Source organism: Alosa sapidissima, chromosome 3 (assembly GCF_018492685.1).
Source record: "Alosa sapidissima isolate fAloSap1 chromosome 3, fAloSap1.pri, whole genome shotgun sequence".
NCBI classification, from domain to species: Eukaryota; Metazoa; Chordata; class Actinopteri; order Clupeiformes; family Clupeidae; genus Alosa; species Alosa sapidissima.
Window position 1 is genome coordinate 14,919,433 of NC_055959.1, and position 12,500 is coordinate 14,931,932.

At 46.9% G+C, this 12,500-nt stretch overlaps 1 protein-coding gene across 2 annotated transcripts in view; it reads left to right on the top strand.

Annotated features, from left to right (window-relative positions):
• Positions 1-6,142: 6,142 nt before the first annotated feature.
• Positions 6,143-12,500, top strand: part of pdgfab (platelet-derived growth factor alpha polypeptide b) — a 23,364-nt gene continuing 17,006 nt past the window's right edge. For both annotated transcript variants that reach the window (XR_006030889.1, XM_042086958.1), the window contains exons 1-3: positions 6,143-6,886; positions 7,682-7,772; positions 11,866-11,982. Coding sequence is in view for 1 of the 2 variants with exons in the window: in XM_042086958.1 (XP_041942892.1) it covers positions 6,824-6,886; positions 7,682-7,772; positions 11,866-11,982 (271 nt within the window). In the remaining variant the exon portion in view is untranslated. The remainder of the gene's footprint in view (positions 6,887-7,681; positions 7,773-11,865; positions 11,983-12,500) is intronic.

Genomic DNA, 12,500 nt, shown 5'->3' on the forward strand with positions numbered 1-12,500 from the left:
CAACCGCAGGCTAGAATAACTCTCACAATTCAGAACAAGAACCTTCCAACCTTCTTTTTCTCCCTTTTTATCTGAAAAAGTCTCCACACGCGCTTCCTTCCACTGCTGCAAGAGAAGGAGTTGAAAATGTCACATACAACTGGAGCCACTTCAACATGGGACATTTTTAAAAATTACATATGACCACAAATGTAGGCAAAATGTATATATGGCACATGAATAGGGATTTGTTCATAGTCCACCATAACCATAGTTTCATAGACACTCTGAGTCTTCTCCACTATGGCTGTTCCTTGCCTCTCACAGAAAAAGGCCATTAATTCACTTATACTGTTTGTGCCATCCTGGCACCCATACATCTCTGTGCCTGTGGCATGGGGGTTTCTCTGGATTTAGTGCAGGTCAGACCACCATGGTGCAGGGGTACCCCACTTCTTCCCTCCGCTGCTGTTCCCAGCATGCACACACACACACACACACACACACACACACACACACACATACACACATACACACAAACACACTGGGGTTGGGTCAGTGTTTGATGGACACCAGAGCAGGGTGCAATCACACTGCTTTTCCTCAGCACACCTCTACATGCCATAAGCCTACAGTGATACACAGAAACAAAGAGAGGGAAAGAAGGAAAAGAGAAAAGAGGGAGAGAGAGAGAGGGAAAGAGAAAGAGGGAGGGAGAGAGATAGAGGAAGACACAGAGGGAGAGCGAGGGAGTGAAGAAAGAAGGTGGGAGAGTGGGGTGTGTGTGTAAATAAATGACTTTGGCCAAGCATGAAAGGGGATGAGAACTACTTGTTACAACTTGTTATACAGATCTAAGCCAGTTTGACTAAGTGTGTGTGTGTGTGTGTGTGTGTGTATTCATGCATGTGTGTTTCTCTCTGTGTGTGCATGTGTGTGCATGTGTGTCCGTGTGTGTGTGTTCTAGTGCATGCATTTGTGTGTCTTTTTGAGGGGCTTCCCACACACTGGTGGTCTGCCTCTGTGAGACTTTTGTTCACGCCGGGGCACAAGGTCAGGGGCAGACTCAGAGGGAAGTGATGATCTCGCTTAAAACAGAGATCATCTTCAGCGACTGTTGCCAGTCTCTTCCCTCTCCCTCTCTGTCTGTGTGTGTGTGTGTGTGTGTGTGTGTGTGTGTGTGTGTGTGTGTGTGTGTGTGTGTGTGTGTGTGTGTATGTGTGTGTGCTGAGTCTTTTTCTTGCAGATTTGCATGAGAGGAGAGAAGTTACAGCTTTTGATAGATAGGCACTATACCCCTTTTGGCATGGTGTTTCTTAGTATGCCACACATACCTGTGATAAAAGTGTGTGTATATGTGTGTGTGTGTATGTATGTGTGTATATATGTGTATGTGTATGTGTATGTGTATGTGTGTCTGTATGTGTGTCTGTGAATGTGTGTGTGTGTGTGTGTGTGTGTGTGTGTGTGTGTGTGTGCGTGTGTGTGTGTGTGTGTGTGTGTGTGTGTGTGTGCGTGTGTGTGCGTGTGTGCATATATGTGTGTGTGTGTTTGTGTGTGTGTGTGTGCATGCATGCATGTGTGATTTTATATTCTGCCTTTTGCATCACGGGACATTGCAACTCAAGTGTCTTGTTGTATTGTTCTTTATACTTTGGAAACACTGCACACCCTATTAACACAACTCTTTTTTTTAAAAGTGAAAAGTAAGAGTGAATGAGTGAAGTAATGAGTGACAAAGCAAGAGAGTGAGTGGGAGAATGAGAGAGTGAGAGAGAGAGTATGTGTATATTGGGTACCGTATGATACAGTGGCTTTAGTATGTTTAGCAGCTATAGATCCTATTCTCTTGGTCAATCATACAAAGTCGTGTCTTCAGAAAAGTGCCTGGTCAGGATCTTAAGAGACCACCTGAGAGTGAAACTGGGCACCTTGGCCTTCCTGCATTAATAGGCCAACTCACCTGGACCTGGACAGCCAGAGGCTGTGTGTGTGTGTGTGTGTGTGTGTGTGTGTGTGTTTGCTGAAAGTAACTGAGAAGATCCCAGTAATAATGAATTTATGCATCCCAGCGGCCATTAAAAACAACTCTCATAAAGGCTGGCATCGGGCGAAGGCCAGTGCCAAATGGCAGTGCCAATGCTTTGGCCTGGCAGAGATGGGTGAAGCAGAGCGGGAGTGTGTCTAATTAAAATGAGGGCAGGAGACGAACACAGGCCCACCGTTGTGCCCAGCAGGTGGGCAGTGCTGTGGCCAATCATCAGTTCTCATTACGTCTACGTCCAGCACCCTCAGGTGGCTACGGTCTGCAGGCCATTTGGAAATGCCAGGTGTGTCCAGGTAAGCAGGAGTGCTGACCAGGAATAACTCCTCAGAAGGTGTCAGCTCTCTCTCTCTAACCCCCTTGTGTTCTCTCGATTAACTATCTTTCTCTTCACTCTTCTGTCTCTTATTGCTTCATTAGCTGTCCTGCCCTCTTTGTACGCTATATCAATCTGTATTTCTCTCTCTCTCTCTCTCTCTCTCTCTCTCTCTCTCTCTCAATTTCTCTTAATTTAATTTCAATTCAAGTGAGCTTTATTAGCATGACAAATATGTTTGCATTGCCAAAGCAGAACATTTTAATAAACATAAGTTTACATAGAGAATACTTGGAATACAATATATGGCAAATAGATATGCATCCAATCTCTCTCTCTTTCTCTCTCCCTTTCTCTCTCTCTCTCTCTCTCTGGTACAGGGGCAGGGCAGAATCCAGCCTGATGGAATGCAGACCTTTGAACAGGGACAAACCTTCTCAGGAATTACCTCTGTAAAAAAAAAAAGAAGATCTCTCAGCTGTTTACAGAACGAGACTGAGACGTTGGCATGGCAACATCTCCAACTCCCAGACACTCAGGTGTGTGCCGGGCTATGTGGGGCTCTTGGCATAATCAAGAGCTGTGTCATCCCCTAAACGGTCAATCAGAAACCACTAATAACCCAGCCTGTGCAACCAGAGTATGTTGGTGTGGTTGGAGGCCTTTGATATCTCCTGGGGATTTTTAACCCTCAGAGGGGGCGGAGGTGGATGGGGGCTGGGGAGTATATTTCTCTATCTCTCTCTCTATCTCTCTCTCACTGTCTCTATCTCTCAATTCAATTGGATTGGATAGTGTTGTCAAAGCAAAGAAATATAGAAAGCATCAAAACATGTATTAGTAGTAGTAATACAGGATCATATCAAGTCATACAGGACCATATAATTACATTAACACACACACAAACACACACACACACACACAAACACACACACAGGAGTGTGACTCATGGTGTGATAGCCTGATAGGGCTGGGTGGGGATCTCTTCACTTCGGCTGAAGGCTGACCAATACGAGGTCAGAGGTCACTGTGTGTTTCCATGTTTAAACAACACTGCAAGCACATGACAAATGACAAAGGAATGTCATCTCAGACCCTTCACACCAAGAACAATTACTATAATGATAACAGCAAAAGGAACAACAAAAACATCCACACATAAAGTATAAAAATAACGACATGGAGAGCGATATCGTTGGGGGATCACCTTCAGAGCAATTTTGAGAACGATAAAAAGCTGATAGCCAATCAGAATCCATCACATTCTAGACATCGCTTTGATCAACATGAGGAGAGACTTTCTCTTCAGTGTGCACACTCATAGCGTTAGTTATACTGTAGCTATCTTCATAGTTATCGGTCCTGGTGTGAACAGCCCTATAAGGTAATGATGCATGGGTAACTCTTTTGAGCAGTGTTGCCGGGCAATCACATAAAACGTTTGATGTATTCCAAACTCTGATTGTATCACAATGACCATTTGCTTCCTGAGAATTAAAATTCTCTGGAAATGTCCCCAAACAACAATACTCAGGAACACTGCTCAGGAACATTACTCCAAAAGCTGCTTTCTGTATCATTAGCTTTCAAGATGAGCATAGGAACGTGTGTGTCATGGTGGTGGTGGCACTGAGTGTGCATTGCATGTGATTTATAGGATGTGATATCTTCACATGAGAACTGGGTTGTTTATGCATTCCATGTCCATCACTGGACTTTGGTGTCAGGGGAGAGGTTGGCCAGTCCTGAGGCCCTTTTGGCTGGACTGAAATGAAATGTCCACCACATCCGTGCAACGCTGGAATTCTCTCACTTCCTGGGGAGGTGGGGGAAGGGGGGGGGGGTCAACTGTCACTACCTCCCACACTCACACATTTACTCACTCTCATTCACACTCTCACTATCTCACCCTCTCCTTTGCTCACTAAGTCTCTCACTCACTTTCTCACTCATTCACCCTCTCACTGCCATGGACACTTACTCATTCACCCTCTCACTGACACACTTACTTCTTCACCCTGTCACTGCCACGAACACTTAATCATTCACCCTCTCACTGCCACATTTACTTCTTCAACCTGTCACTGCCATGGACACTTACTCATTCACCCTCTTAGTGCCACTTCCACTCTCTCATTCACCCTCACACTTCCACTCACTCATTTACTCACTCATTTACCCTCTCACTCCCACTTCCACTCACTCATTCATTCTCTCATTTACCCTCTCACTCCCACTTCCACTCACTCATTCACTCACTCATTCACCCTCTCACTGCTATTTACTCATTCACTCACTCATTCACCCTCTCACTCCCACTCACCCACTCACTCATTCACCCTCTCACTTCAACTCCCTCACTCCCTGGCTTGCTCATGGTGTTGCTCAGAGAAGCGCCCTTTCTCCAGTGTGCCTTTATGGCCTGCTTTACTGTGTGCCTGCCAGCTTCCATAAAACTATTTATTGGGGCTGATGTTGTCAGGTACACAGAGAGCAGTTGCCAGTAAACATATTGTTTAATAGCGCGTGTATTCCAGAAGCTGGAACCTCTCTCTCTCTCTCTCTCTGTCTCTCTTTTGCATTCCCCAACCCCTCCTCTCTCCAACCCTCTCTCCCTCTCTCCCTCTTTATCATCCTAAATTCCCCTCTTCTCTCGGTTTCGCTCTCTGTCAGTATCACACTTTTATTGTTTTCTGCTTTTGTCCCTTTTTTCCTGTTTTCTCTCCACTTCTGAAACTCCTCCCTCCACCCTCCTTCTCTCCCTCCCTCCCTCCACCTCCATTAGCCCATCTTTTCCTTCCTTTCGCTCACCTCATCCCCTCTTCCTTTCTCTGTTTTCTTGTTTGGTGCCCCCCCCCCCCCGGAACGCTCTTGATGTGGTGTGGAGCAGAGCTGAGTGCCGACTGTGATGTAATGGCTAAGGATGGCCTGTCACCGTGAGGTGGCCCCAGGGGAGCGAAGAGGAGGAGGAAGAGGAGGAGGAGGAGGAGGAGGAGGAGGAGGAGAGACTCGGGATCCGCTGGGGGAGACCTCATCAGGCCAGCTTGTTACGCAACACCTGCCAGAGCAGAGATGCCGACACGGCTGGGGGACAGGAACAGTGTTGGGGATGGGGCTGTCTCTCACACACCCTCTACCAAGCCATTCAAAAAAGCCACTGAGAGAGAGGCGAGCCGCCGAGCTGAGGTCTGGGTGGGAAATGCGATGTGTCATCCTTTCTCACACAGGAGTGGAGTGGAGTGGAGTGGGGAAGAGGGAATGAATGACTTTCCCCTCAGGATGAAGGGCTGGCATGTCTAAATTTAGACTGAGGAATTTGACATGGAATTGTACTCAGAGTCTGTCACACTGCACATACATGACTTGTCTTGCTCTTTTCTTTTTGGGAAATGAAAAAAGTCAAACTAGTCAATGTCTCAACACTTCCTGGCTGTTGCATAATTATGCTGGACTATTTAGTTGGGGTTTGGATATTATGTTGAAGAATCTTGAGCAAGTATGAGCATTCAGATTAATCCACAACTATCAGTTAAACACACAACACACAAATGAAGGCAGATAATCCATCTCACTGAAGTAGTCAAGCTCAATTCATGGCATCTGCACAAATGCCATTTATACCTGACTATTAGTCTGAGAGTGGAGCGGTGTGGGGAGGGAGGGCAGGGTTATATTTTACATGCAGCAAACAGCCAACCAGCTCCCTGGTGGATTGATGCGAGATTACTGGAAAGACGGGGGGCGGCGCATCTGAGACGCAGGCTGAGGCTGGTTATATCCCGCGGCTCAGACGCGCTCAGCCTCGCACACAGCGCGCAGTCCTGGACACAGAAGGACCTGTCGCGCATCTGCCCCTTCTTCGAACACTACAGGAGAGAAATCGGTACACGTAACCCTCACCTCTTTTTCATTTTTTTATTCACGGACCACGTTTTTTGGATTGTATCACTGAGAAAGCGGACGCAGTTGAGAAGATTTGTCTTTAGCAATTTCCAGCTACAAATTGGAGTCTGTCACTTTTCTGCTGATTGTTAAATTACTTGCCATTTGGGAAACTTTCGATTTTCTATTCAAGGTATTTTCTCATTTGTTTTCATAGCCTGCAATAAAATAATCCCATAATATAATTTCTGGAGCAATGCCTGCAGGTTCCGATCTAGAACTTGTTTCGCTTGGCTGACTTCTGGAACCATGTCGAACTGTCGCCTGAGAAGCTACCATCAGAAAAGCTACTCTGGGAGTCTCGGGCGAGTACAAATTGGAAATTGAACAGGTCTGGCCCTGAAACGCCACGGTCAACTTGAAACTCCTTCAGATTTGCCGAGAGCCACTGTTCGCTGGGCTGGACGTGGCTCTTGGAGGATCCCCTCTCTCACCCCGCTTTCTCCGAGGGATGGTACTGGGTCCCCTGCGCTCAGGAGCGACTTGGCGGCTCCTAAAGAAAACGTGTTTCTTGTTTTGGGGGAAATCGAAATTAAAGGGAGATGAGAACCGCACTTTTCTACTTCCTCCTCTGTACGTCGTGCCTGGTGCTCATTAATGCCGAGGTAAAGCGCACAAAACACGTCCGCACAACACACAACAGGTTGAAATGTGTTCAGCATTGCCCCGTATAGCCTAACCCCTCTTGCTGGCACTAGTAACTAAATTAGGTTTTGCATGCGCTGAGGGATTCGGTTGCCGAGGTTTCTTGTATTTCAGCAGAGGCGTGGGAAAACCACGGCAAAATCACTTACAACACATGTTTACAAAGTCAGCTAAATATTGCTCTAATTTTGCTTTGAAACAGATGGGCTACTATGGCATACACAGTGTGTGCTCATTTACTGTACTTGTTAAGTCGGTATCCGGTGCCTTAACCGAATGGAAGTAAATGCAAGACAAACGTGTTGCCCTGGGGCAACTTATCTACTTCACTGGGATCAGAAGATCAACACTCAGGGTGTTCCTCAGCACGCTGTTAAAACACTCAGGCATGACTCAGTGTAGTGCAGATCTATAGAGGATAGCATGTTTACAAACCCGTCCATTCAGTTTAGTTTCCCGGTTACATTTGGCTGGGGCATAAGTTCTTGCCTTGCAGTGATATAAATACATGTGTCTCATGGCAAACGAAGCGCAGTGACGCTGCAACAAGTGCAAGTGGAAAGTGGAGCGGCTGAGTGAACTGTAAACTGCGCCCTGTGTACAAGAGCAGTGAAGCACGCATGCTGTCGGTCTCACCGTAAACACTCTAGCGCATATAATAATGTCTAATTTAGTGAATACATGTAGGCGTTTTGTTTGATTTAGTCTTCCCTAATCCTGTGTGTTTATTCATTTCTTAATTCTTTTGACTGAAGGAACTTCCACAAGAGCTGATTGAGCGACTGTCCCACAGTGAAATCAACAGCATCAGCGACCTCCAGCGGCTCTTGGACATAGACTTCGTAGGTAAATCCCAGCTCCTTGACTTGGTCCGCTGCAGTGAACTTTGTCCAATTCTAATCTCTCATTCTGAGCGATACCATGTGCATGTTTACCCTATTTAGGAGTTATATGGTGTTTCACTATAAACCGTCTGGTTCCAGGCAGTGCTAGGGTGGCATAAAAGAAAGACTATTATTTGCACAAAAAATTCCAGAGACCCCCCCGGTTATCGAAAAGACTCGTGAATGAGGAAAAATGTGCGCTATGTTGCGTTGGACCAAATAGCAATCCAATCTTAATTTGCACACAAGTTGAGTTTAAACTTGATATATCCGGGGGAGGTTCTTTTTGTGATGTGTCAAAGTCGTATTTATGAACTCTGCGTAAACAAACACGCATCAGAAACGCGGGATGCGATTTATGTTGACGGGAGAGGGTGACTGATGAGGCCAACTTGTGCGGTTACAGGCGTGATCCGTTGGCTGTAGGCAGCCACTGAAACTGAGTTGTGGTGTAAGCGCGTACATATGCGCGGCTGTACACATATGACATACGTGGACTTTCACATAGGTATGCGTTTGGCTGGATTCCTCTGGCAGTTGTCAACCGCAATCAGGTCGCTTTATGGCGTTTGTCGGTGGGTGTACGTATCACTGTAAAACGAGAACGCAAGGCGCGAGGTTGCCAGCCACAATCGTGCTGCTTGAATGTGGTAGCCAACACGACTCTCTCTCTCTCTCTCAAAGTTGGGTTGTATTACAGTGTTGCACGGGTTGAGGCTGTTTGCGTTCACATGAGTCTGTATTTATTCAGGCACGCACCATACATCGTATGAGGGCTTTTATGTGGTTTGGTGGTGAACACCGAATTACAAATAGCTCTTCAAAGGTCGGCCTAAATACAGAGACATAGTTGACACGGTCAATATCATATCTTTGTTGGTGCACTAGTGCTCATTTCGGGCAACTGCCCTGGGGTGATCTTCTATTTAAGAGGGAAACAGGCCACTTTCTTTACAGAAAGTACAGACGACTCTTTTGTCTTATTGCGACTGGACTTTAGCCCCGGAATAAAGCTTTCTTGTGTGTGTTGCAGTGTCCCTTGCATGAGAAGAGGTGTTCATAATTGAATTTAGATGCCTTCCTCGTGAAGGAATGTTTTCCGGGGTAACAGTAGTACCCTGATTATTATTGCGGCAGCATAAATCTGTCTGGCTGCCAGACCGTCAGGTCGGCCCATTCAGAGGCATGTGACGCCAGCAGTGTATTTTCAGTGCTTTTGTTGCAAGCGACAGGACAGTAATGTTGCCTGTGACCTATGGTGTGTGTGTGTCTGTCTTTTTTGTTAGTGGTGTTAGTTATGTGTGTTTGTGTGTGTCTGAAAGAAGGACACATTTACTACACGCACACAGACACATTTAGTTAAAAAATACTGTAGTGTGAGTATCCACAGACAGATGCTTTGGCCAGCTCTTAGTCCCCCTGGCTTGCTCAATCAGACTCTTTCACGCCGTTTGAGTCAGTTAATGCCACCAGCTTTTTCAGTGCATCAGCAAAAAAAAAAAAAAAAAAACTGTGCTTTTACAGTCCTAATCTTTGGCTGTTCACACCTAGGCAGGTGCCCTAAAGGGTGATTATCCTCTGGTCTGCGCTGGCATGCAGCGGCCAGCCCTTATCTTGCGCTCTGAGAGCCGGGCCAGATAACAGCTGCCCTCTCTCCCTCTCTCTCTCTCCCTGGAGCGCGTCCTGTTCGCTTGCCACAAGAGCAGCTCGTTGTTTGAAGAGAGAGTGATGTAAGGGAGGGTGGGAGAGGAAGAGAGAGTGGAGGCTTTCCGCTAATGGAGGGAGTAATTGGAAGTCAGTGGAGCGTTAGTGATTCAGGCCAGGAGAGGAGAGGAGAAGAGAGGAGAGAAGAGGAGAAGAGAGGGGCTTTTTAGCACTCCACTCTGCCACTCCGGCTTGGGCCCTGTTATTAGTTTCAATCACCTGTGATCTTCACTCTCTCACTCTCTCTCTTTTCCTCTCTTCCACCCCTCTCTCAATCCCCCTCTCTCCCTCAGTTGTGCTCTTCTCCTCTTCACTCTCTCCCTCAATCACCTGTGCTATTCTCTACTACACACTTTCCGGCACCTCTCTCTCTCTCTTCCTCTCTCCCACACCCCTTTCTCTATCCCTCTTTCTCCCTTACTCATCTGTGCTCCTCTCTTCTTCACTCTCTCTCTTCCTCTCTGCCCTTGTCTCTCTGTCTCTCTTGTTCTTGCTTGTTGTCAGTTTCCCATTTGAGGAACTTAAAAGCCACTTCTCTCTCTCTCTCTCTCTCTCTCTCTCTCTCTCTCTCTCTGTCTTGCTCTTCCTCTTACTCTCTATCCCTCCATTCCCCTGCTCAGCTCTTGCCACTCCTGTCTTGTGCTGCGCTTTGCTGCGCGTCTTTTGATCTCTTGTCAGTTCCTCTGCGTTGAAAGAAATTGCTCCACAAAAGAGTTCTTTATGTATTAGGCCCATTCAGAACATGCAGGTCAGGAGAAGGTTAAGAAGAGAGAGAGAGAGAGAGAAGAAAGTGAGAGAGAGAGAAACCAGTATTTACTCATGGAAGGAAAATTTTGTTCCCAGTGTCCAATGCTGGCCTGCTTCAGGTGTGTTTGACAGGTGAGGTCAGATGGGTGCAAGCTGAGTGTAGCATACAGCCCCCTGATCTCCTCTACGGGACGCTACACTCACACACACGCACACACACACACACACACACACACACACACACACACACACACACACACACACACACACACACACACACACACACACTCGCTCTTCCTTGTCACCACTGAGTCTTTGGGTCAGGACCCGAACCAGAGGAGGCGGGAGTGGTCCCCAGTCCAAAGCAAACAAACAGGCCAAAGGAGTGTGAAAGTCTATGTGTGTGTGTGTGTGTGTGTGTGTTTGCTAAACAGACGGGTGTCTGTTTGAAGTCCACACAGGGACAAAAGGGACCTGGAAGCGCCTCAGTGTTTACCTGTGAGATTTGTGTCTTGCTTTTGCTCAGGTCGTTAAGGCAACAGGGAACAAACAAAAGAGTATGGGCTCGAATAGACGGAGAGACTGAGGAGAGAGAGAAGAAGAGAGGAGAAAGAGACAGATAGAGAGAGTTGGGGGGGAGAGAAGAGAGAACGAGAGCAAGAACTGGTTCAGTTATGACTGCTTTGAAAATGAAATTGCCTTATTTGTCATGTCAATAAAGCATTTTGAATTGAAATTTGAGTTTGTGGGATTCCCATAATTCAGTTTGCAGTATCACTGAATAAAGCCGCTCGTCTGTCGTGAAGTTGTTTGTCTGCCACTCAGACCTATAGTAGGTCAGGCTCCTGGAGCCAGATGTAGGCCACGAGGGAAGAACACCTGTGCCAGACTGTGGAGACTCCGCGGCAGACAGAGGCAGGCAGCGTAGGCTAGTGTGTGTCTGCAACAGCAGCTGTACAGAACTGGAGCGCAGGCGGGGCTGCCGTCTCTAGCAGTCGCACGCGTGCTTTGCAAAGGCACAATACAGTAAAGGTTGAACACTTGCCTGTTTGTTTGTAGGGCAGGTTTCCTGAACAACCTTTCGCAAATGCATGTCATTGAACGTAGTAGTGAATGTCCATGGATGTGTATGGGAGGTGTGTGTGTGTGTGTGTGTGTGTGGTGTGTGTGTGTGTGTGTGTGTGTGTGTGTGTGTGTGTGTGTGTGTGTGTGTGTGTGTTCTCGGCTGGCACAGGCGCACACATGCTCTGTATTTGCACAGAGTTTTTTGCGCTCAGACATCTTGTGTTCAGGCCTGTTTACAGTGGCTGCCTGAATGACATCATGGACTCTTTGCTCAACATAATCAAGGTGGTGAATTCCCAATTAAGGGCGATGACTAACCGAGTCCATTGTTTGTTGTGGAAAGCGCTAGTGGAAGCCAAGGGAAATGATACAATCCCTCCTAGCCTAGCAGATCACGCGGCCGCAGACTCATTTACCTTCTATTAGGCTCAGGGCACTGTAGAGGCCTGAATGGAGTCATTGTGGTGGGGTGGGGAGTTAAATTAGCTTTCATGAAAAGTGATCGGGGAAGTAATATGGCCGCCTTGTGTTTTGACGAGGTACGGGAAATGAAGTCATCGAGGAGCACAAGCAGAAGCAGCACAAGCAGAACTATTCCCACACTTACTCGGACCTGAAGAGCTCGCAGGTCCACCGCAGACGCAAGAGGAGTGTGGGTGAGTAGGACCACACACACACACACACACACACAGATAACAAAAACACACATACACATACACAATACAGACCCACATGCACAAACAGAAAAACAAACACACACACACACACACAATCTGAGCATGTGAGGTCTTATACACATCATACGGGTACACACACACACACACACACACACACACACACACACAGCGTAATTACAGGATTCATGTTTTTACACCTTTTTCTTCTTTTACACGTGACTACAGTATATGGGTAGCCCAGTTACAGATAACAGCCAGTTCTGCTTCACTTCACAACTGTTCTAAAGTCCCTCAGGGACCCAGAGCTCTGGGAAGACATATCTTTTTTCTGTGCATGTAAACCTCACACACACACACACACGCACACGCACACGCACACACAAACGCACACACAAACACACACGCACACGTTACAGTCTAGGTACAACAACAACAGCAACATCACATGACATTTATGTAGTAAGAGCATTACAGGGGGGGGGGGGGGGGGGGGTATT